The 25,415-nt window shown below is 47.5% G+C and overlaps 1 protein-coding gene across 6 annotated transcripts in view; it reads right to left on the bottom strand.

Annotated features, from left to right (window-relative positions):
• Window positions 1-25,415, bottom strand: part of NOS1 (nitric oxide synthase 1) — a gene marked incomplete at its 3' end in the record, with an annotated part of 178,291 nt that overhangs the window by 43,611 nt on the left and 109,265 nt on the right. For 4 of the 6 annotated variants that reach the window (XM_083417445.1, XM_083417446.1, XM_083417444.1 and 1 more), the window contains exons 3-4: window positions 6,816-6,948; window positions 594-731 (exon numbers count right to left, since the gene is read on the bottom strand). In XM_083417445.1, coding sequence (XP_083273571.1) covers window positions 594-731; window positions 6,816-6,948 — 271 coding nt within the window. Of the gene's footprint in view, window positions 1-593; window positions 732-6,815; window positions 6,949-7,374; window positions 7,495-10,151; window positions 10,172-25,415 lie in introns of those variants that run through there. The other 2 variants (XM_083417449.1, XM_083417448.1) reach the window with 2 other exon arrangements.

The raw sequence follows: 25,415 nt of genomic DNA, 5'->3' as shown, positions 1-25,415 counted from the left end.
CAGTGCGTACACATTTTCGTATGTCACAAAAATTAAACAAAAAGTTGGGGTGGGGGAGAAAAAGAACTGCAATATTTTTTCTTTTTTAAAAAAGTTAACTTAAAAAAAAAATCAAAATATAAACAGAAACAGCCGTTTTAAATATATATACAGTGGTACTTCGGGTTACAAACACCTCGGGTTACAAACACTTCGGGTTACAGACTCCACTAACCCAGAAATAGTACCTCGGGTTAAGAATTTTACCTCAGGATGCGAACAGAAATTGCGCGGCGGCAGCGGGAGGCCCCATTAGCTAAAGTGGTACCTCAGGTTAAGAACAGTTTCAGGTTAAAAACGGATCTCTGGAACAAATTAAGTTCATAACCAGAGATACCAGTGTACATAAGAAAATAAAATTACGCAGTAAAACACAGACTTGCCTAAACCTTCCCCCCCGCCCCTTAAAGAAGGTGCTGAAAACTGCAAAGGCGCCTGGCCTGATTTCAATGGGCAGGGAGTTCCAAAGTGCAGGCACTTCTTTGAACAACATAGAAGGAATCATTAGCAGAAACCCCTCCCCCAACATACTGGGAAATGCCAGCCTCACTTACCATGGTACTCTTCAGATGCAAAGTGTCGTTGAGCACCGATCCGGTCTCCCAGTTCCGCACTTTAGCAAAGCGTGGGCACTTGGAGGGGCTTCCATTCACCACATTCTTTGTTGGTGACTGCCGGCCCGAGGGTGGGATCTGGGTGGACATTGGGCAGAGAGCGAAAGAACAAGAACACAGTATTAGGCCACAAACATCCATCCCATTGGAAAGAGGCTCATGTGCAGGATGTTGTCTGTCCTCCAACTCTGTTTCTCAAGCTTAGAACTCAAGTGCCAGAATTTGGCTTCCTGAGAATACTGCTTTCGTCGCTTCAGGTTTCTAGTCCTTAAGACTGCAGCTTCCTATGTGGAATCCCGATTCCCAATTTGCCAGTTCCTTCTTTCCTGGCGCAGCTCATAGTGATGGTTGGCTCTCAAGAGCTATAACAGGAGTAGGAAAGCTCTCTTTCTCTCTCTGGAAAGTATTTTTATTGAATATTATCCCTATAACCCCAATAACAAAATAGAACTTCATGAGACAAACACATGAAAACCGAACCAGACCAAGGCTGGCAATGGAATATTACATCCACAGGAAGAAATAATATAGCTGGTTATATGGATATTTGCAATGAGATACAAACAGGCAATTGGAGAGAGTACAGTCATGAGAAACAAGAGAACAAGAGATGCTGACTTGCAAAACATACAGAAACAAAAAACTGTGACTGAAACCATCAGAGGCACAAGGGAAAACGAGCAGTTTAAACATTTACAAACCTTTTCCGTGTCACAACAGTCCTGCAAGGTAGATTACTATCTTAAAAACATTTTTTTTTAATTGATTTTCCAAAATTTTAACAAATCCATGACAAATTGAGCAAATTAAATGCAACTTTTTTCTTTTTTTAAAAAAAGACTTCAGGGTTAAAAGCTTTCTCAACCAAAGGGCTGTGGCCCCTTCTGCGCAGACTTCTGGGGCCACATGCAAATAGTGGGCGGGGCCAGAGGCAAAAGTGGGCAGAGCAACAGATGTAAATTTTACCTTACATACAACAGCAAGAGGCATTTTCAGAGTTCAAGGATGCTTCCCAGCCTGACTAAAGCACTCAGGGAGATTTAGGGGTATGTTTGTCCTGGGAAGGGCTAGACAGAGAGATTTGGAGGGCCACATTTGGCCCTCAGGGTTTCCCTTGCCTTGGTCTACAAACATACACAGGCCTAGGACCACTCTCAAATTCTGAAATTTGGGATTAGAAGCCATGCAGGTTGTTCGTTTCATTTTGTTGCAGCAGCAAGCCTTCTAGTCCTCAGTGAGGCAACCTGGAAGGAACTATCCTCAGGGTAAGGAAGCCGAAAGCTTTTGTAATCTCTGCTTCATTTAAAGAAAGAATGATGAGAGTTTGAAAAAAAATCCTGGAGGGAGGCTTATTTTCTTCCCCACAAAGCTGAACATTTGTGGTCGGCCAACCCTAGGAGTGGAGAATGGAGACCTTGGATCTGGGAGCCAGAGGAGTTCTGTGGAACGACATGGTTAAAGGAGGATGGAAAAGAAAGCAGCCTGCGTTTCTAGGCAGAGGAGGAGCTTAATAGCAGCTTAAGGGGAGGGAAGGATTTTAGCAGCCCTCAACATGGAGAGAAACTAAGCCTGCAACAGAGAGTTTTATAGAGCTTAGCAGCGAGAAATCCCAGCCACTGAAAGGCAAGGCATGAGAGATTCAGTCTTGCTCAGCTGACATTGCCTAGAACACTAAGGGGCTTTCCATACGGTTCTATACTTTCCCATACAGCACAACCTCTCTCTCTCTCTGGAACCAACTTTATTGTGCATTTACGATGATTTGCACTCACTATTGTATTGAGGGAGTTATACCTGATATTGTAACGTTTCTGCCTGCAAAGGTTTGGGGGCAGACATACCGCTTCACTTCCAACCTGTGCAAGTCCTGAAAACTTCCTGTGAAAATCCCATAGCTTTTCATACTACAAATGCTGGGTTTTGGAGTTGTGCTTTCGTTTGACCATACAGGCCTCTCTAAAATGCCCTTGGAACTCTTCCCAGGCCACTCCCCTTCTGTCTAAACCACACCCTCACCAGGCCACTCCCCTTCTCTCTAAACCACACCCTCACCAGCCTAGCTTCACACCTTCCTTGGGTTTTTCTGGCCAGGCTGCCTTGTGTCTTTCAACTCTGATAACGCCTTTAGTTTTCCTGGATGGAGGAGAGATATGGGTGTCTGAGAGCGTGTGTAGAAATTAGCCTACTCTACAAGGGCGCAGGGACATGGGTGGCGCTGTGGGTTAAACCACAGAGCCTAGGACTTGCTGATCAGAAGGTCAGCGGTTCGAATCCCCGTGACGGGGTGAGCTCCCGTTGTTCGGTCCCTGCTCCTGCCAACCTAGCAGTTTGAAAGCACGTCAAAGTGCAAGTAGATAAATAGATACCGCTCCGGTGGGAAGTTAAATGGCGTTTCCATGCGCTGCTCTGGTTTGCCAGAAGTGGCTTAGTCATGTTGGCCACATGACCCCAGAGTTGTCCGTGACTGGTCCTAACGGTTAGGGGTCCCTTTACCTTTACCTTACAAGGGTGCACCCATTACATCCTTTGCCCTGCTCACTTTTGCCCATGGCCCTGCCTGCCACTGGGACGTGGCAAGTAAAAAGACGACGTTAAAAGGAAGAATTCAAAAGAGGAAGGTGTAGATGACAGAGCTAAACATTCCCCAAGTCAAAAGATTATTTTAACCACATAGGTCTGCTGCACCAAAGAGCCTTGCCACACTGCAAATAATTCGCAGATTTATTATGGCATACAAATCAACATATTTCTTCAAAGGCTGGGATGCCATGAAGCAGGACAGCCCAGGTTGCATCTCCCAACTTTTTTTTTTTTTTTTTTTAAATAAACTTTAAAAATAGTTATGGAGTGCCCTGAAAATATCTGCGGTCAGGAAACAGGATCAGGAAATCAGAATGCAGTTAAGGTTTTGAAGCTTCCCCCTGCCACTGTTCTGGGAAAATTGACGCTGTTGGGAGAAGTGGTTCTGTCCTGAGGATTTTGAAGTCGGGAAGCTTAACTTGAATTCCAGACCTGCTGCCAGAATGCTGTTCCAGCTCTGGCCGCAGGGGATATTGCTGCTGCTGCTGCGCTTTGTGCTTACGTGGTAACAATAGAAGCTAATCCATCATGATCCTGCATACAATAAGGACACTAAGTTGGCAGGGAAAGCCCAGAAACAGCCCACAAAAGGAAACAAGGGCAGAGCTGAGGCAGGGGGGTGGGAGGAGACCACACAAAGCTTTTCCACGCCATCCATCAAATACTGTTTGCACAACACCACAGTTGTCAGAAAGGAGGAAACACCAGCCAGCCTTGGCTTGGGAAGCAGCTGAGGTTCTTTTGCAAAAGGAACCTAGGAAGCTGCCTTAGACCATCCAGCCCAATGGTGTCTACACTGACTGGCAGCATCTCTCTAGGATTTTAGACAGGGTATCTCTCCTGGCCCTGCCTGGGAATGCCAAGGAATTCACACTCTCTATGGTAGCTTATTTTAAAGTTTTAAGTGTCTATACGCTTATCACATTTATAAATTTTAAATTTATTGTTGTACAATGTTTTAAATGTTTGTTTTCCTTCTGGGATTGTACCCCCAAGTGTGTTTTATAAGCTGGTCTCCGACAGTAATAAATTATCTATGTATCTATCATCTATCTATCTATCTATCTATCTATCATCATCTATCATTAGGGAGGGGAGAATCTATAAAATGTGGCTTCTCTCAGCTTCTCGTTGCCCTAGTCCTCAGTTCTCCACATTTCTAAAACTATAATTATTATTATTATTATTCCATCGTTCAGCCCAGATACTGAGGGCCTTCCAGCGGTTCCCTCACTGCAAAAAGGGGAACCAGACAGAGGGCTTTCTCGGTAGTGGTGCCCTCCCCGTGGAACACCCTCCCATCAGGTGTCAAGGAAATAAACTACCTGAATTTTAGAAGACATCTGAAGGCAGCCCCATATAGGGAAGTTTTAAATGTTTGATGTTTTATTATGCTTTTATATCTGCTGGAAGGGACGCGGGTGGCGCTGTGGGTTAAACCACAGAGCCTAGGACTTGCCGATCAGAAGATCGGCGGTTCGAATCCCCGCGATGGGGGGGAGCTCCCGTTGCTTGGTCCCTGCTCCTGCCAACCTAGCAGTTCGAAAGCACGTCAAAGTGCAAGTAGATAAATAGGTACCGCTCCGGCGGGAAGGTAAACGGCGTTTCTGTGCGCTGCTCTGGTTAGGCAAAAGCGACTTAGTCATGCTGGCCACATGACCCGGAAGCTGTACGCCGGCTCCCTTGGCCAATAAAGCGAGATGAGCACCGCAACCCCAGAGTCGTCCATGACTGGACCTAATGGTCAGGGGTTCCTTTACCTTTATCTATCTGCTGGAAGCTGCCCAGAGTGGCTGAGTCAACCCAGTCAGATGGGCGGGTTACATCTCCCCAACCTCTCCTCTCTTTGCATCTTATCCACTCCCTCGCCCACCCATTTCATAGCAGGCCCAAATCTCCCCTCACCTCATAGCCCATCCAATCAGCAAGCAGGGTTGGGAAGTGCTTCAGAGAGCACTTTGCAAACTGAAGCACCTCCTAGCACCTAACTACCCACCTGGACCACTGGCCACCTGCCGGCTTGCTCACCAGCCTGCTTATCTGTCACCACATCTGGAGTTGCCCCCTACTGGCAGCCACACAAACTTCGGCATGACGACAGCCTTACAGTTACACTGTATCGCCCGCCCAAGAGATGTCTGCAAGAAGCCTCCCTTGGAAATGGCGTCCTGCTTCTTTAAGAGCTCTGTTCCTAAGCAGGAACTCACGACAGGGAAGGGCCTGGGAAACTCATTCTCAAGCCTATAGGAAGAACATGAGGCCACCTTGAGGGGACAGGCAGGGTCAAACAAAGTCCTGCTTCTCCCCCCTTCCACCTCCGCCTGCTCAAATTCCTCCTGACACAAAATAAGAAGCTTTGTACTGGCGGGTGTGACAACTGGAATGTGGTAGCATTGCTCAGATCACGGCATGCGTTTATTAGGAGAGTCCTACTGGATCAGATCAAAGGTTTGCCTGCTTCAGGGACTGGGAACCTCTGGGCCTCCAGATGCTGCCGTAAGCAGCGACAAGGGGAAATTTGATTTGGTTTGTATTTTAATGGGAAATTAACTAATTTGCAATCCGCAAACTGAAACACAGTTGTCCTTCAAAAGCTGCACTTCGCCGAATTTTGCAACACAGTTCTCCAACCAAACATGGTGTTCAAAAATGCATTTGTTAGGGAGAAATCTGCATAAACCTGCACACATTAATGAGAACATCACACATACACACACATTATGTTGGAGAAAATTGCTTGCAAATTAGTCAAACCTGCCTACAAAATGTGTTTACTGGCAGAAAAATGCACTGCAATGCGGATTTATTGTGATGAGGTGTTTTGTTTTTTAAATGCAAATTGCTGAAGAAATGTGGAGGACTGAATTTAAGATTGGAAAAACTGAGAAAATTAACTCCCGTCTACACTATAAATTTAATGCAGTATTGTATCACTTTAAACAATCAAAGCTTTTAAGGAGCTTTTAAGCACGATAGGCTCTTCTTGGAATTTCTGAGAGGTCAAGTTTTAGAGGTCAAGTTCCTAGCCCTCATGCTGTTGGAGTCTACTTTGGTCATGTGATGGCAAAAAGTGGCCAAAAATCTGCAATCAGAAGACAAGGAAAAAGAACCCTTGGTGGGTTGTCATGGAATCCTTAAGATATTTCATTCTTTGACTTAAAAAACAACAAAACAAAACCATTATTTTTGTTCCTATCAATGGCCCAATATATTTTGCTGCCTGAGGCAAAATGGCGCGCGCACACCCCTATTCAGCAAGTAGCAAATCCTGCCAATGAAGTGCTGCACTGCCACTGAGGGAGATCAGCAGGGTGGTTATACAGGTGGAGGGCAAGCTCTCTTTCCCAACAGAAGAGTATGGTCAGAAAACTCAGGAGGAAGAACTGAGGGACACCACCACCTCCCAGCATATGCCGCCCGAGGCAATCACTTCACTCTGCCTAATGGTAGGGCTAGGGGACCTGACAAGGGTGTTAGCTGCCAATGAACCTCATATCTCAAAGGCTATGCTTCTACTTTGCCCCTGTGTGAGAACAGATGAGGCCCACTTCCACCCTCCTTGCCCTCCTTTTTAGCACCTACCGGGTCCTTGTCCGAAGAGGGCTTGCTCGCGACAGAGGCTGCGTCAGTCTTCTCCCACAAGTCGTTGAAGACTCGGTCGTTCTCCATTCCTGATGGCAAAGCCTTTGGCGACTTCCGGTCTGCTTCCCGGAAACTGGAAGAGGGGAGGCCAAAGAGACAACCCCCTCAACAGGTCAGCAGTGGTGGGAACAAATACCTGGCCTGTATTCTTTTACTTTTTACAGGTGTATCCTGCAATATGTGACAGATGCAACATTGGGGGATTTCTACCAGCCTATCCACACATCATTCCAATTTATTAGTGTCCCAGTTTTCCAGGGACAGTCCCGGAATTACAGAAGCTACCCCAATTTCTGATTTGATCCGGGAATGTCCTGGTTTTCCCTTTTTCCTCCCCTCCTCATCTCAGAGAACAATCAAAAGTGGTGGAGAGATCAGAACACCTCCCCCCCTCCTTCTTGGAAACAGGAGCCTTTGCATTCTCTCTCTCTATCTTTCTCTCTCTCTGTGTGTGCATAGATGCAAAAACGGAGACCTGTTTATACTGAAAATAAAATACCTGCACAGAATGAAGGAAATGTGTCTGTGATCTTCAGATGTAGAGTGCTACACACAATTAATGAAGAGGAAGAGGAAGAGGAGGAGGGGGGAGGAGGAGGAGGAGGAGAAGAAGAAGAAGAAGAAGAAGAAGAAGAAGAGGACCTTTCCTGGATCAACCGCTGATGGCAAATGGGGAGGCTTCTTGGATCTGCTTACAGCCATATTAAAATCTGCCCTGCTGTGCATATGCATCTCACACTTGCAAAACAACAGAGAGCTGCTGTCTTTGCAAGTCCATACAGGCACACCACTATAGGTGTTGCTTTGCCCCGTCTTCCCCAGAATTTCGACTTGCGCCACATTGTTCCCTTTGCCAGCTCTGCCATGCCGTGTTCCCAGCATTTTTTCATTGACCTGCCCATGCAAATGCAGGCAGATACCTGGCCCTGTGAGATACAGGCCAGAGGGAGCAAGAGGGAGGGTACAAAGGGGTCTCCACCCCCTGCCTCCTTTTCCCTCTGCAAACTAAAACTATCTCTTTCTTCCCAATCACAACTGGGCAGATCACAGCAGCTGGCTGACACGTTATTATTATTATTAGTTTTGATATAGTATTCACCTTTCTTCCCCCTCCCCAATATTTTGTATTGAATTTTAACAACAACAAACAAGTTGGGGGGGAGAAATGAAATAACACTTAAAAAAAAAAAAAGGGGTAAGTTGTCACAATCGCCAGTAAAGAATATAGGATATTTACTAAGTCAGAAATAAAACATACAGAGAGGGGAAACCATGGTCTATACTTACAAAGTTGTCCCATGGTCTGAATTAAAACAATTACAATTTTGTATTTCAAAGAAGATGATGAAAAATAGCCTTGGGTTGTATTAAGTCTAGACACTTGCATCAGCCTGTGGGACCTGATGCTCCTAAACCTATGTTTTTTGTTGTTGGCATACGCCTTTCACAAGAGACAATGTAGTGCGCCTCTGGGGATGAAGTCAAACGGCTAAGTTAGTGGCTTCAAAGTGACCTCTCCGTGGAGCAAGCCACGGCAGTGCGTATGGAGCTCCTGGGCTGTGCAGATGACAAGACCCCGGTTCTTGGTCTTGCAAAGAAGAGCAGAGCAAGATGTTTGGTACCAGCTTGGCTGCAGGAGTTGCTGGAAGGAGGCGTACAAGGCACCATCCAACCGCCTTAGGGATTCCACTCCAGATTTTTGTAGGGTTCACACCTTGGCCTTTTCTTCTCCTGAAGATACCCCGCAGGGCAGCGGAGGTTTAGGATCAGAGTTTTCCTTCTCCTGGATGAGCTACTTTCCCAGGTTGACAAGCCCCATCTGCCCCTCACTTCCCTCTGCACCAGCTGCAACATATACGAGAGGCTCACTGACGGCAGCGACAACAACACCAAGCAACCATGCAGGGCTGCAAAGTACGCAAGTTGCAATGCATACACAAAGCTCTCTGTACGCATGTGCACACATGCTGATGGGCAAATATGGGCTGCCCTTTCTGCCCTCAGCCACTCTCATACCGTCCAACTTTTCCAGACCCAAAATGGGAATGTGTGACTTCCAGGATGCACTCCCAGGCGAGTTATGTGACCCGTGCGGCACTTTTTCAACCTGAAAAGACACTTTCCCCAGGAAAATCTTGTACAGTGACCCCCAAAAAGCACATTTTTGGGTGCTGTGAAAGATCACGACCCCCCCAAAAAGTTCTTTTTTTTTGGAGGCAAAAGCATGGCGTGCAGAGAGCAAGGCTGTGATGCCCAAAACGGCTGCTGCGATCTGGCTTGGAAAAAATGGGCTGTCCCTTTTTTCAGGGGTACTTGGGAGCTGTGCAGCCCCCACTGGCAAGCCTTTGGCCTGCCCCATTTTGCCAGGGATGCAATACCACCAGGATGTAGAAGAAGAGGAGTTATCACTACCTGAAGGAGTCTCAAAGCGGCTAACATTCTCCCTTCCTCCTCCACAACAAACACTCTGTGAGGTGAGTGGGGCTGAGAGACTTCAGAGAAGTGTGACTGGCCCAAGGTCACCCAGCAGCTGTATGTGGAGGAGCGGGGAATCGAACCCAGTTCACCAGATTACGAGTCTACCGCTCTTAACCACTACACCACACTGGCTCTCTATTAGCCAATAGAGGCTGATCCACTAGAGCAATGGGGAGAACTGCCCCACCAACCTCAGCCAGTTCCCGCCTGCCTGCCTCCATACTCACAACCTCTCAGGGGATGGTCTGGCAGCCAGCTCCTTCCTCCTTAGACTCAGTGCTGCCTTATATAATTCAGCAGGGAGGATGGAGACACAACCACAATCCGTTGGCTCCGCCAGCGGCGTAGCTAACCACTTGGGTGCCTGGTGTGGGGGGGTGTCCTGCAGCCGGGGGTGGGGCGAGCTGCCCATGAGGGCGGGGCGAGCCTCTGATGCTTGGAGCCCCGCCTCCCCCTCAGCTGTAGGGCGGCTGGGGGAGTGGCAGTAAGCAGACACAAGTCCCACACTGCCATTTTAGGAAGCACTGAACCTGCAGGCACCGAAGCCACCATGTCACTCCTAAAAAGTTTTTTGGGCCCATTTTTTTTAAAAAAAAACAACCTCAATTTTGTCACCCCCCTCAGTGATAACACCCAGGGCAGACTGCACCCACCGCACCCCCTTCTCCGCCACTGGGCTCCACCCATCTGTGGCTCTGACTCCACCTACTCTTAGCCTTCCTGCCTTCCACCCTACCCGTTCCAACAGGTGCTGGCCACAGCTGGCAAGTCTTCCCGGTTTCCGTGACCGAAGCCAACCTGGTTTTAGACGTGCAGAAAGTCAGGTCGCGCAAGGCGGTCCACCGAGGTCTTTGCTTCCCACCTAGCTTCCCCCAAGGCTCCGAAACGTTAAAACCGAGAAACAAATCTGGGAGGGTTTGGGGGCACCAGGTGACGGATCAGGAAAAGGACTTGGCCCAATGGCAAGCAACTCTGACGAATCCCTGTGTGCTGGCTGGAAGTAAAAACAATGGATATTTCGAAATGAAAACAAACACTGATTCTATTAAAAAAAATTAAAATACCAGGAAATGGAAGTTCTTAAAATAATCATTATTCAGGGATGGGGTGGAGCAGACAATCCCTTCAGAGAGTAGCAGATCTGGACAGCTCTGCTAAGAAGGCACCGAAGAGTGTTTGCTCTCCTGGAGAGTTGGCTGCAAAGTCCTTCCATTGCAGAGAAAGAGTCTTCGTTGCCCATTGCAAGGGGGGAACCTCTGCTTGGTGACAGAGCATCAGCCTTACATGCAGATGGTCCCTGGTTCAATCGCCGGTGACTCCCTGCCTGAAACCCCAGAGAGCTGCTGCCGGTCAGTGCAGACAATGCTGGACCAGCTGAAGCAATGGTTGGATAGTTCAAGGCAGCTGCCTAGGTTGCTCCGAATATGAGATTCTGTCCGTTGCCAACACAAAGGCTGGGGATGGAGAACTCAGCACGAAGGATAAAGATAAAGAGCCAGAAAAAATGGAGGAGGAATTTTGAAGTTGCCCACCAAGCAGACTGAGCAGGCGGCCAGCCCCACCCCTCCGGTAACAGTCGTCCCCTCTATGATGAAAAGACCCAGTCGGTAGAGGATGAGACTTAATATCAGGGCCATGGGTTCAAGCCCCACCTTGGGCAAAATATTCCTTCATCACAGGGGGATTGGGCTAGATTACCCGCGTGAGAAAGTGTGAGGAGGAGAAGGAGGAACTTGCAAACAGGATAGAATCAAATAATTGTAGAATTGGAAAGGACTCTGGTCTTAGTCTAAATTTCAAAGGATAGAAGGAAGTCAGCACAGAGATTGAAAGAGCAAGAATAGTCTGGGAACCTGCAGGCCCCTTAAGCCCCATGCAAACACCTTTCTGCAAGCCAAGTTGCACCCAAACTTCCAGCAGTTACCGTATTTTCCGCTCTATAAGATGCACCAGACCACAAGACGCACCTAGTTTTTGGAGGAGGAAAACAAGGGAAGCTAGACTGGTGACTGGGAGTGGCCACTGAGACCAGTCCTGACCGGTCCTGAAAGATCTACGTTGGCTCCCAGTACGTTTCTGAGCACAATTCAAAGTGTTGGTGCTCACCTTTAAAGTCCTAAACGGCTTTGGCCCAGTATACCTGAAGGAGCGTCTCCACCCCCATCGTTCAGCCTGGACACTGAGGTCCAGTTCCGAGGGCCTTCTGGCGGTTCGCTCACTGCAAGAAGTGAAGTTACAGGGAAGCAGGCAGAGGGCCTTCTCGGTAGTGGCACCCGGCCTGTAGAACGCCCTCCTATCAGATGTCAAGGAAATAAACAACTATCTGACTTTTAGAAGACATCTGAAGGCAGCCCTGCTTAGGGAAGTTTTTAATGTTTGATGTTTTATCACTGCTTTATGATGATGATGATGATGTTGGGAGCCGCCCAGGGTGGCTGGGGAAACCCAGCCAGATGTGTGTGGTATAAAAAAATAAACAAATAAATAAACAAATAAATACATAATAAGGAAAAAATAATAAGGGAAAATATTCTGAATCTCAGAAGCCAGAACAGCAAGAGGGATCGCTGCGCAGTGAAAGCAGCAATCCCTCTTGCTGTTCTGGCTTCTGGGATAGCTGCACAGCCTGCATTCGCTCCATAAGACGCACACACATTTCCCCTTACTTTTTAGGAGGGAAAAAGTGAGTCTTATAGAGCAAAAAAATACGGTATCGTCTGTGCTAAACAGGAAATCTAGGGAAGCTGGCTTAACGTGGTAACCTTCAAAATGGACGTTTTTTTTAAAAAAAATATTTCCACTGCCGTACTTGCAACTGTTCGTTTCTTCTCCCAGGATCAAAACAACTTCCGTCTTCAAAGAATTTACTTCTGACCCACGTCAAATGACTTTCACAGCAGGGGGCTGTTGCTAGTTCATTATATCCGTATATTCGGGGGGTGGGGGTGGCGGGAACAACAAAAGCAAAAAAAACCCCAAACCCACATATAGGAAATTGCCAACAGCCTTATTGGCACAAAGCCCTGGTGTGTTTCGACCGGGTCTTTTCATTGTCTATTTTTAAGGCTATATGCCATTGGCCTGAACAGACTGTTTGATTGCATAAAGATTTCTCACAGCCAAGCTGTTGTACGTTTGTACAATAGCCACTTTAGCAAGAAAAGGAAAAGGAAAAGGGGGGAAAGGTTTATTTATTTGGATTTTAATCCAAGGAGGCTAAGAAACCAAACCATGCATCAGAAAGTTGCCACACTATTATTTCTGAGTTTCAGTTGCACGACCCGAATAATAATATGGAGCAATCTTAAGAGGGTTGAGGTAAGGTAAGACTGTTTAGTCCTCCCTTTCACAACTGCCTTGCGAGGTAGACCAGTCACACCTCAAGACTATCTGGATGGGAGATTCCTTGGAATCTCAGTTATAGGATGGAAATGTATATTTGGGTGCAATTAGACTGAAGACCTGACACATTGTTTGCTGCTCTGTCCTTTATATTGGGAGCCCAGACGGGGGGAAATTGTCACCCATTCTTCAACTGCATCCGGATCAATTTCCTCAGGAAGGGACAATTGAACTTCAAGCTGATAAATAGCTGTACTTGATGCAATTGCTACCTAAATTTGCAGTGGCAGCCAATAAACTTGGTTCTAATCATAAAAGAAATTGTAATGGATTATAAATACATTACCCCGGACAATGATATACATGGTTCCTAACGGTTGCTTTGTGATTTCAATTCAAGTTTTTTAAAAAATTAATTCATGTACAGTGGTACCTCGGGTTACAGACGCTTCAGGTCGCAGACGCTTCAGGTTACAGACTCCGCTAACCTAGAAATAGTACCTTGGGTTAAGAACTTTGCTTCAGGATGAGAACAGAAATTGTGCGGCGGCAGCAGGAGGCTCCATTAGCTAAAGTGGTACCTCAGGTTAAGAACAGTTTCAGGTTAAGAACAGACCTCCAGAATGAATGACCGTATTTTTCACTCCATAAGATGCACCTGACCATAAGATGCACCTAGTTTTTAGAGGGGAGAATACACGAAAAAAATATTCTTTAAAGGGAGTGCTGAGCAGAGCCTGTCACTGCCGGGCTGCCCTTCTCCCTCCTCGGAGAAAAGCCCCCACGAGCCACACACATGCTCCATGCGGCTCTTTAAAGGGAGTGCGGCTCTTGGGGGCTTTTCCAGGAGCTGGGGGAAGCCACCTCAGGGCAGCGGGGTGAAGGCTCCCCATGCCCTGAAGAGGCTTCACGCAGCTAAGCCAGAAGCTAGAACAGCAAGAGGGAGCGCTGCACAGCGATCCATCTCGCTGTTCTGGCTTCTGGGATAGCCGTGCAGCCTGCATTCGCTCCATAAGACACACACACCTTTCCCCTTACTTTTTAGGAGGGAAAAGGTGTGTCTTATAGAATGAAAAATACGGTAAGTTCTTAACCCGAGGTATTACTGTATTGCGTCGGAAATTCTATATATTGTCAAAGGCTTTGGCTAAGTGCAATAAAGGAGACTGTGCAACATTCAGAGAAATGCATCAACAGAAGTCTAGTGCCCAGATGAAGGGAAGTAACAGTACTACTCTATTCTGCCCTCCTGAGACCCCACCTGGAGTTCTGTGTTCTGGACAGCTCACTTTAAGAAGGGCATCGACAAGCTGAAAGGTGTTCAGAGGAAGGCGACTAAGATGACCAAGGGTCTGGAAACCGAACCTGCCGAGGAATGGTTAAGGGAGTTGGATATGTTTTGCCTGGAGAAGACTGAGAGGAGATAGGATAGCCATCTTCAAATATCTGAAGGAAGGGCTGTTACATGGAAGGCAGAGAGCATGCTTGCTTTCTGCTGCTCCGGACGGGAGGACTCAAACCAGTGGATTCAAAGGACAAGAAAGGGCTAAACATTAGGAAGGACTTTCTGAGGGTAAGAGCTGTTTAACAGGGAAACAGCTGCTGGACTCTCCTTTGTTGGAGGGTTTTAAACAATAGGCTGAGTGTCCATTTCAGGGTTAAATTTATCTGTGATTTCTGCATTGCAAGGGGTTGGCCTAGATGAACCTTGGGGGTCCCTTCCAACTCTACAATTCCATCTGTTACAAAGCATGCCTGCGCTTTGGTTCTCCTGTTGTTTTGCAAAGTGTGGATGAGGTCGGCTCACTTTCAAAAACCCAGACTGAATTGAGTTGCTCCCGGTCCCAACCTCTCGTTTCAGCTTCTGTTGACTCCCTATGCTCCTGTGTTCTTTTGCTGTTACCACCGCAGGGTGAAAAGGCCTGGGCCCACTATACCTGAAGGAGCGTCTCCACCCCCATCGTTCAGCCTGGACATTGAGGTCCAGCTCCGAGGGCCTTCTGGCGGTTCCCTCACTGCAAGGTTACAGGGAACCAGGCAAAAGAGGGCCTTCTCAGTAGTGGCACCCTCCCTGTGGAACGCCCTCCCATCAGATGTCAAGGAAATAAACAACTATCTGACCTTTAGACGACGTCTGAAGGCAGCCCTGTATTGGGAAATTTTTAACGTTTAATGTTTTACAATTTTTTTATGTGCTGTAAGCCTCCCAAAGTGGCTGGGGAAACCCAGCCAGGTGGATGGGGTATAAATAAAAGAATTCTTCTTCTTCTTCTTCTTCTTCTTCTTCTTTTTCTTCTTCTTCTTCTTCTTCTTCTTCTTCTTCTCAACTTAACTTTGGCAAATGTGCTTTAATGATGGGTGGGGTTCTGCTTGCTCCCTCCCACCCTTTATCTGATCAAAGCCATTCCATCGAAATATAAACACCAAGCTGGGAAAGCAGACACATTTCCTTCCTTACCAAGGTAGAAGACAATCCACTCAGCTAGAAGTATAATCTGTGACTGGACTGGAACCCTTGTTCTGAAACACACCTGGGGTGTGCTTCCTGCCACCCACTGTCCCGCTTGGGGCCTAGAAAATATCTGCAAGGAACACAAAAGCATTCTGACAGTGCTCCATAAACAGGAATATTGCTGCAATGGGAACTTTAGAGCAGGTTTTCATAACATTTCCATGTGAGCAACTGCAATTGTCCTCAGCCCTGTAAACCAGGCGCGGGAAATCATATGTGGCAGCTAGACTGGTGACTGGGAGTGGCCACTGAGACCATATAGCACTGGTCTTGAAAGACCTACATTGGCTCCCAGTACGTTTCCGAGCACAATTCAAAGTGTTGGTGCTGACCTTTAAAGCCCTAAATGGCCTCGGCCCTGTATACCTGAAGGAGCATCTCCACTCCCATTGTTGACGGGGTGAGCTCCCGTTGCTTTGTCCCTGCTCCTGCCAACCTAACAGTTCAAAAGCACGTCAAAGTGCAAGTAGATAAATAGGTACCACTCTGGCGGGAAGATAAATGGTGTTTCCATGTACTCCTCTGATTCGCCAGAAGTGGCTTAGTCATGCTGGCCACATGATCCGGAAGCTGTACGCCTGCTCCCTCAGCGAGATGAACGCCGCAACCCCAGAGTCAGCCACGACTGGACCTAATGGTCAGGGGTCCCTTTACCTTTACCTTTTACCTAGGGCAACACTCTAACCACTACACCACACTGGCTCATCGGCAGGATCACGAAGATCCCATGGCTGGGATTTCTTTCAATTTCTTGTTGAGTTTAGTCACAACCGCCCTAAGCTGTCTAAAGAACTGAAGTTATGTGCTATTGACATGGTTAAGATGCTGAGGGCTTTTAGAACTCCTTGCAATTCTTCTGACGAGATGTCCGACACCAGAGTAGAAATGTGGCATGTTGTGCCCATGATTTTATGACCGAAGCTTACTAACAAAATGGAATTAGCAAGGTTTCTGGATGCCAGGATGCAATCGTGGTAATTCTCTGCCTCCCCTTGAAAGGGGGAGGAGAGAAAGGAAGGAGGAGGGAGGGAGAGAGACTTTGATAATGAAAGAGAAACCGGGGGGGGGGGGGGAGATAGAAAGGAGCAACAGGAAACTTTGATCTGCAGCAAATTCTTATTCATGATTAGTCTTGTTGATCTAATTGCAAATAGAAACCCAGGAGGTGAAACACAAAAGGATAATCAAATCTGTGATGTGGCGTAGGCCAGGGGTGGGGAACCTTTTTCGGCTCCGTGGGACAGATCCTTATCAGGATCTGCCTCACGAGCTGGGTTTGAAAGGTGAGTGGGTTTGCCACCTGTCAAAAATCCCTTCTGCTGGGATCTTAAAAGGGAAGAGGGAGGAGGCTCGCAAATGCCCCTTTGTGACTGCTTCACATTTTAGGACAGTTCTTTATGATACCAGAGACTTGAAAGTGAAGGAAGAGGGAGGCTCACAAATGCATTTGCAAACCTCTCCCCCCCCCCCCACCAGGAAGGGAAGAGGGAGAAGACTTTCAAAAGCATGGCCAGGAATTATGTTGTGGGGGCAGGCAGAACCTCCGTTAGTTTTCTTTTATTGATTTACTTGATTTCAGAGGGGCAGCTGCTCCCCCTTGGCTACGCCCATGTTTGTGGGGCACTCTCTCCTCCCCTTTTAAATCCACGATCTTACACCCTTCTTCTGACTCTCTACTCATAGACAGCTAGGTAAACGTAAAAGGACCCCTGACCATTAGGTCCAGTCGTGGCTGACTCTGGGGTTGCGGCGCTCATCTCACTTTATTGGCCGAGGGAGCCAGCGTACAGCTTCTGGGTCATGTGGCCAGCATGATTAGGCCACTTCTGGCGAACCAGAGCAGCGCACGGAAACGCTGTTTACCTTCCCACCGGAGCAGTATCTATTTATCTACTTGCACTTTAACGTGCTTTCAAACTGCTAGGTTGGCAGGAGCAGAGACCGAGCAACAGGAGCTCACCCCGTCGCGGGGATTCGAACCGCCAACCTTCTGATTAGCAAGTCCTAGGCTCTGTAGTTTAACCCACAGCGCCACCCGCGTCCAATTACAAAGGTACTGTCCTGTCCTGTCCTAAATCCCTGTCCTCCTGCTCATCAGCAGATGTCACCAGTGGTTTGGGAAAATTGGCCTGGTGGGCCAAATTTGGCTCACGCGCTGGATTCTTCCCATGGGTGGGCATAGCTGTGCCCTCTTTTTTGTACACAGGACAGCAGCAGCTTAGTAAAAGTGGGGGGAAGACCTGTTCAAGTCACACCCATCTCATTTCATTCCTGTTTGTGCCTTGGACTCTCTGTCCAGTTAAATATTTCACGCGCTGCTCCCTGCAGACTTGCAGTCCACCCTGCAGCGTACTGTAGGGAAATGGGCGGGGAGGGGAGGGTTAAGTATCTCCTCCCCACTTACTTCGGTGCTCCTGCTCAGAACCTCCAGTGCTACTTTTCAGTTAAAACACATCCTCTCTCTCTCTCTCTCTCTCTCTCTCTCACACACACACACACACACACACACACTAGTTTAGCCCCAGCATCAGACCCAGTCTGCCCTGAGGCAGGCTCCTCTGTCTGGTCAGTATTCCCACAACTCCTCGCTTGCCCAGCTGTGTCTGAAAGTCCCAAGGAGGAAGAGAACTTCAGTTCCTGGTTAGATCTCTCCACAGGCAACTGGCGGCTTTCCCTGTCCGGTCACTAATATTTCTATTTCAAGATTGGTAGGCCAGGCAAAGGTAAGAGCTTGAGTTTCCCCCACAAAGTCCTCTGAGGACATGCACATCTCAATTCAACTGAGCAAGAAAAGAGGCTGATCTAATCTGAACATGCTGAAAAGGGGATCTGGGGTCTTGGGGAGGTGGGGCTTGGCCCACATCCTAGGGGATCAAAGGGAAAGCAGAAAGCCCCCCCCTTCCTCCTCCTGCCAGCCTGCAATTAACAGAGGCAAGTCTGAAATGTACCCAGAAGAAAGGGACAAACACTTCCTACCCGAGAACATGAGACCATCATGTGCAAAGATAAAGAGCTCAAGTGCCCAGTGGGAGGCAAAGGTAGGACTGAAGGGAATCTAAAGGCTTTGCCTTGCTATCCACCAGCTAACCCACAAGGATGTACTTGAGGGCAGATTTAGAATTAGAAAAAGAAAGGAAAGGGAGAAAGAAAGAAACAATAAATAAAAAGATTTAGCAGCAAGGACAACGTAGAGCTCAGGAAGTGCCTGGGGGTGGTACCCAAAGTCCTCTGTGAGAAGCTTAGTCCCTTCCACTAATCCTACTCCAGAGCAATGATTTTCACAACACAATGTTTTCCACTTACAACTCGTTCAATGTAAGAAGAGCCTGCCAGATCAGGCCAGTGGCTCGTCTAGTCCAGCACCCTGTTCTCACAGATGGCCAAAGGGGAAATCCCACAAGCAGGACTTGAGCACAAGAACACTATCCCTGCCTGTAATTTACAGCAGCTTGTATTCTGAAGCCATTGTGAATAGTAGCCATTGCTAGCCCTCTCCTCCTCCACAAATTTGTCCATTCCTCTTTTAAAGCCATAGAAGCTGGGGGCCACCACTGCCTCCTGTGGGCAGGGTTCGAAATTAGCCAAGGGCCAGGCGCCTTTTGCACCTGGCTATTGACAACTCGCGGCCAAGCGAAGGTGCCTGGGCGCCAGGATGGCTTTTGACGTCTCCACCATCTGGAATTGCATGCCTTGGGATCATTGGATCTTGACTGCTGACACACACTGATATCTCATCCTGTAGAATTCTATGAGTTACCGTATTTTTTGCTCCATAAGACTCACTTTTTCCCTCCTAAAAAGTAAGGGGAAATGTGTGTGCGTCTTATGGAGCGAATGCAGGCTGCAGAGCTATCCCAGAAGCCAGAACAGCAAGAGGGGTTTTATTTATTTATTCAGAATGGTGTTTTTTTCTTGTTTTCCTCCTCCAAAAACTAGGTGCGTCTTATGGTCTGGTGCGTCTCATAGAGCGGAAAATACGGTATATTTTATCTGTACAACCAGAATGAATTTCAGGAACCAAAATGCTTTTTCTGCGCAGCCTGAGCAGGAGCAGTAAACAACATTATAGTTAATTGTTGCAGGTTGCCTTCAGTTACCCCACCCCACTGCCCTGTTCACAGTTGTGAAGAATATCCCTACTTTATGAATGGTCCGTGTCACCATTAAAAGGAGAGAGGTCGGAATAGGCCGATAGATAGGTGGCCTGTCCCTGGATCAAGTGACTTTCCTTCTTTCAGTTCTCAAAGTTCTTAACCTAGCTCAGTGTTGTCATCTGAACTAGCCAGATGTTTAACTGAGAATCAATCACAGCCAGCCCATCCTTTGAAAAAAAAAAAAGACTTTAGAGCCATCTTGCCCCCAAATGGCAACTAGACAGTATGATTTGGAATGTAACCTTGGTTTAAGGAGACATTTGTCGCCTAGCTTATATACCTGAGTTTCTAACAGTGCCCGTTAATAAGTACGGAGTGAATAAGTAATTTATTTTATCTCTCCTGAGTCTTTCAGCACTCAGCTTCATTGAATGCCCGTGGATTCTGATACAGTGGTACCTCAGGTTACACATGCTTCAGGTTACATACGCTTCAGGTTACAGACTCCGCTAACCCAGAAATAGTGCTTCAGGTTAAGAACTTTGCTTCAGGATGAGAATAGAAATTGTGCTCCAGCGGCAAGGCGGCAGCAGGAGGCCCCATTAGCTAAAGTGGTGCTTCAGGTTAAGAACAGTTTTAGGTTAAGTACGGACCTCCGAAATGAATTACCGTATTTTTTGCTCTATAAGACTCACTTTTTCCCGCCTAAAAAGTAAGGGGAAATGTGTGTGCGTCTTATGGAGCGAATGCAGGCTGCACAGCTATCCTAGAAACCAGAACAGCAAGAGGGATTGCTGATTTCACTGCGCAGCGATCCCTCTTGCTGTTCTGGCTTCTGAGATTCAGAATATTTTTTTTCTTGTTTTCCTCCTCCAAAAACAAGGTGCGTCTTCTGGTCTGGTGCGTCTTATAGAGTGAAAAATACGGTAAGTACTTAACCCGAGGTACCACTGTATTATGAGAGAGGGACAAAATCTTTTCTCTCTCCAACGTCTCCATGCCATTTATCTGACCAACATGTGTACCTATGAGTGAAATCCTCCTAATATAATGCATCTCATTTTCACTGATCTATACGTTTACACTTTACCCTAGCACATTTATTTACTTATTGCATTTATTCCCCACCTTTTCTTCTAGGGCACTCAAGGTGGCACACAGTTCTCCCTCCCTCCTCCTTTAATCCCCCACAACAACCCTGCGAGGTAGATTAGGTCGAGAGTTGGCGACTGGCTCCCAGCGAGAGCTTCATGGCCAAATGGGGATTTGAACCCTGGTCTCTTCTGGGTCCTAGTCCGGTACTCTGACCACTGTGCAAACACCTGTCTGCAGAAGTGAATTGCAAAATTCAGAGAAGTGCCCATTCCAAAGGATTTCAAATGAGGCAGGCTGGCTTTTAAACGTGAACCAAACTGTCTTTCTCCCCTGTCCTCCGTGGGAAGATGGTCTGCCTGCAAAGTCTGTTGCCAGCAGATCAGATGCCATAAACGACAGCTACCTGTTTCATTTCGGATATCTCATCTCTCCAGGCACTAGATTTTCTCCATCTCCAGCCTTCCAGCTTTCTGTGCCCTGCTCTGCCCTGCTATTTATTCCTCTCCCTCTTTCTCTGTGCATATTTGTGTATTGCCCCTAAGGGACCTGAGTCCTCCCCACAGCTGATGCTGCTGACTTTTGTTTCCAAGCGAGTGAGTCATCCTGGACTCCTCGCAGCCCCCGTGGCTGATGTTCGCCCCTCCTTGGGTGAGTGACAGGGCGACTTGGAGCTGAAGCCATCTGCGTTCCGGGTGGAGATATCAACTAATTCCGCTGGTGCAGCCCATGCGCCAATCACAGAGCAGATGATATGACTGTGCCTCTGCGCATAACAACCCCAACTAGCATTTCAGGAAGAAAGCTAAGCAAGCAATGACATATCCACCAGCGCCGGGGGACAAATCTCATGGTCACCTATTTCAGGAAGCTGCCTAGCAGTGTGCTGTCCACACTGACTGGTGACGGCAATCTGGGCTCCTTGGAAGACCAACTCGAACTTTGAACTTGATGCCTGCACTGCAAGCATTCTATTGCTGAGTTACGGTCAACCCCATGAGCTTTGGTTACACCAAGTGCTGGTTAGCGCCCATTGGGGCTGGCGGGGCAGAAAGCAGAAAACTCAACAGTAAAGGTAAAGGGACCCCTGACCATTAGGTCCAGTCGTGGCCGACTCTGGGGTTACGGCACTCATCTCGCTTTACTGGCCGAGGGAGCCGGCGTACAGCTTCCAGGTCATGTGGCGAGCATGACTAAGCCATTTCTGGCGAACCAGAACAGTGCATGGAAACACCATTTACTTTCCCGCTGGAGCGGTACCTATTTATCAACTTGCACTTTGACGTGCTTTCGAACTGCTAGGTTGGCAGGAGCAGGGACCGAGCAATGGGAGCTCACCCCGTTGTGGGGATTTGAACCGCCGACCTTCTGATCGACAAGTCCTAGGCTCTGTGGTTTAACCCACAGCGCCACCCGCGTCAACAGTAGGTGGTGCCAGCTCCAATGATAGGCAGAAAGGCTAACAGTAGGTGGCGCCAGAGACAATGAGAGGCAGAAGCAACAAATTCTAGTTTTGTCCCCATCCTCCCTCCTGCTGTGTTCTACAAAAGCACAACGGAGACTAAGGAAGAGGAAGCTGGCAGGCAGTGCCATCCCTTGGACTAGTTGTAAGGAAGTTGGCAGGCAGGGTGGGATTTGGCTGAGGGCAAGTTGAGGTCAGTGGGGCAATGCTCCAATTTGCCCAAATGGCCTAGCCTCCACTGGCCACCCCATAGCCTCTGGGAAAATCATACTGCTCTTAAAGGAAGCTTGCAGCTTGATTGCTTTTCCTACCCGGGGAGATGTCAGAGGTTGAACCTGGTATCTCCTCTGTGCAATGCGTGGGCTCTGCTGCCAAGCAATGTCCCTTCCTATATGTAAATAAATCCTTCCAAATGGTTGTAAGGAGTTCGCCGCAGAAGTCTATCTAGATGGCATCGTTGGGAGCTGGATATACGACGTGACAGCCATCTTTAGGCAAGGGGGAAAAATAGAACAAGGTTACTGGACACTGAATGAGCCATGCTCTATTTTTACCCAGGAGCTGGGAGGAGATAGAATGCCTCCCCAATGGCTCTCATAGAATCACAGAATCGTAGAGCTGGAAGGGACCCCAAGGGTCATCTAGTCCAACCCCCTTGCAATGCAGGAATCTCAGCTAAAGCAGCCATGACAGATGGCCACCCAACCTCTCATGGGTGGGGAAGAAGTCTTTCCTTAGCATCTCACATTGGAATTTGCACCCTGGGTGATAGTTAAATGCTAACAGAAGGGTCTTTTTTTGCATCAGGATCCCACCCCACTGTCTATCCGCAGAGAGAGTAGGGGGTAGGCAACCTAAATGATGAAGATGGAGTCTTTGCTCACAAGGCTTCATCCTTGGGGGATGTGGTCATAATTCTGCCACACAGGAGAGAGCCAGTGTGGCAGAGTGGTTAGACCAGTGGTTCCCAACCTTTCATTGGCCATGCCCCACCTAAGCAGCTCTAAAATCCTGGATGCACGCCCCCCCCACCCCCTGATGACATATAATTCTTATTATTCAAAAAGTGAACTCCTGTTCATATGGAAGAAACCTAAAAGGCCATTAACTTGGTCTCAACAAGCTTCCAAATTGCCCCCCTTAAAAATCAAATTGCCCCCCTGTGGGGCGTGTGCCATGGGAACCATGGGGTTAGATGGTCAGACTAGGAACTGGGAGACCAAGGTTCAAATCCCCACAGGGAATGAGTGGCCTTGGAGGCGAGTCATTGTCTCTCAGCTGAGCCTACTTCACAAGGTTGTTGTGAGGATGAAATGGGGAGGGGAGAACCTTGAGCTCCTTAGTGGAAAAAGGGTGGTCCATCTAACTCAGCACTGTCTACACTGGCTGGCAGCAGCTTTCCAGGGTTTCATAGAGGAGTCCCTTCCAGCTCAATCTGGAAATGCCAGCTGGGATCAAACTTGGGAAATGCTGCATGCAAGGCAGATGGTTTAACCACTGAACCCCTATTCACAGTCCCCCCCTTTCTTTTTCAGGACCTTGTAAAGGTTTCTGTTTCGACAAGAAGTAGTGCAAACTGCTGGGTGCAATGCCACAAACCCTGCAGGATACCTTATGCAAAAAGGAAGCAACAATTTGCATATTTGCAGAATTTATACGTATCATAGATAGCGGCTTCCCTCTGTCACCAAATCTGGGTTTACTGTGGTGCAGAATTGTAACGCTTCTGTATTTTTAAAGGACATAGAATCATAGAACTGTACAGCTAGAAGGGAGGGTCATTTAGCAGTCCAAACCCCTAGAATGTAGGAACATAGGGTTCAAACCCAGGAGCCTGAGATTAGGAGTCTCAAGATCTACCGACTGAGCTACCCCAGTTATGCCCAGCCCTGTCCGGGTCATGTGGCCACCATGACTAAGCCACTTCTGGCGAACCAGAGCAGCGCATGGAAACACCATTTGCCGTCCCGCTGGAGTGGTACCTATTTATCTACTTGCACTGATGTGCTTTTGATCTGCTAGGTTGGCAGGAGCTGGGACCGAACAACGGGAGCTCACCCCGTCGTGGGGATTTGAACTACTGACCTTCTGATCAACAAGCCTTAGGCTCTGTGGTTTAGACCACAGTGCCACCCGTGTCCCAATAGCCCTGCTCATACCTAGCTGAATATTTGGCTTCTGATGGCCTGTTGGGTAGGACCACCCCTCTAAGTCGCTCTCTACTTCCCAATCCTGTCTGAAGGTGGGATGCAGAATGAGAGCATCGCACACAGTCATTACCAGGACTTTGCATCCAGTCTCAGTGGCTTTGCTTATCCAGAATGAAGTGTGGAGGGGATTACGATCCTAGCAGCTTTGATCACTTCCTTCTTGCCGTTCAGTTATGGAGAAAAGACGACAATGAAAGGTGGAGGCGGGGGGAGAGGGGAAGGAAGATGACAAGAAGCCAAACCTGTCAGCTTTTTTTAGTGGGGGTTTTTTTTCTGAGACAGGCACCTGAGACAATCTTAACAAGTTGGGGCAAAAAAAACTATGAATGAATGAATTCAGTGAACGCTCAGGTATGTCAAAGTGATGACTTAGTTTTAATTCTATGAAACTAGGGCTGCAAGCATTAATTAATTGGCACCATTTGCTGATGGTTGCTTTAATGAGTGTGTGTGTGTGTGTGTGTGTGTGTGTGTGTGTTTTAAAGAGAGAGCCAGCAAACAGAGGGAAGTCACTATCCCCAAACGACAGACCCCTTTCGTGCTTCAGCAAAGAAAATATAGAGTGCTGCAGAGAATAGGAAGATGCGAAGCAGAAGGTGTAGCTATTGAGGAGCATGATCCTGCAACTATTATGCAGAAGCCAGAGGGGCATCTTGAAAGTTTCATAGAATTGTAGAGTTGGAAGGGACCATGAGGGTCATCTAGTCCAACCCCCTGCAATGCAGGAATCTTCTGCCCAATGTGGGGCTCAAACCCACAACCCTGAGATTAAGAGTCTCGTGCTCTACAATCTGAACTATCCCAGGTCAGTTTACTGGTTGGGCACTGTGAGAACAGGATGCTGGACTCAATGGGTCTTTGGCCTGATCCTGCTGGGCTCCTTACCTACCTTATATATTTATATATAAAATCCATGACATCAGAACATACAATACAGGGGGCAGCTGACCCCCCCCCTAAATCAAGTCAATTAAAAAAAATTAAAGTAGAAATAATTGGAATATTTGAAATCGAAATGCTCACTGAGGTCACTTGGATGATGTTGTGAAAAGTTTTCAGCAAATCCAAGAAACTTGTTTTAGTTTGCATTTTTTTAAAAAAAATAAGCTGAAAAAACACGTGCTCATTGTAATTTTGCAAAATATGCTTGTTAACTGCATGAAAGGTACTCCCTGATGTTCTTTTTTTTATTATTTAACTTCTAAGTTTTCAAATGTCTGAAGATTTTGGCAGATTTTTTCTGAGCGCTTGGGGGTCAAAAGAAAGCAATTTAAAACAACCGTAGTTGAGAAATGCCATTCCAAATCTGCTAGACAGAGCCAGACAGAGGATGGTGACAGGTTGTAGTCC

Source organism: Podarcis tiliguerta (genome assembly GCF_965153285.1).
Source record: "Podarcis tiliguerta genome assembly, chromosome: 16".
Taxonomy (NCBI): domain Eukaryota; kingdom Metazoa; phylum Chordata; class Lepidosauria; order Squamata; family Lacertidae; genus Podarcis; species Podarcis tiliguerta.
The sequence above is the reverse complement of the archived record's forward strand: the minus strand, read 5'-3'. Positions and strand labels throughout refer to the sequence as shown.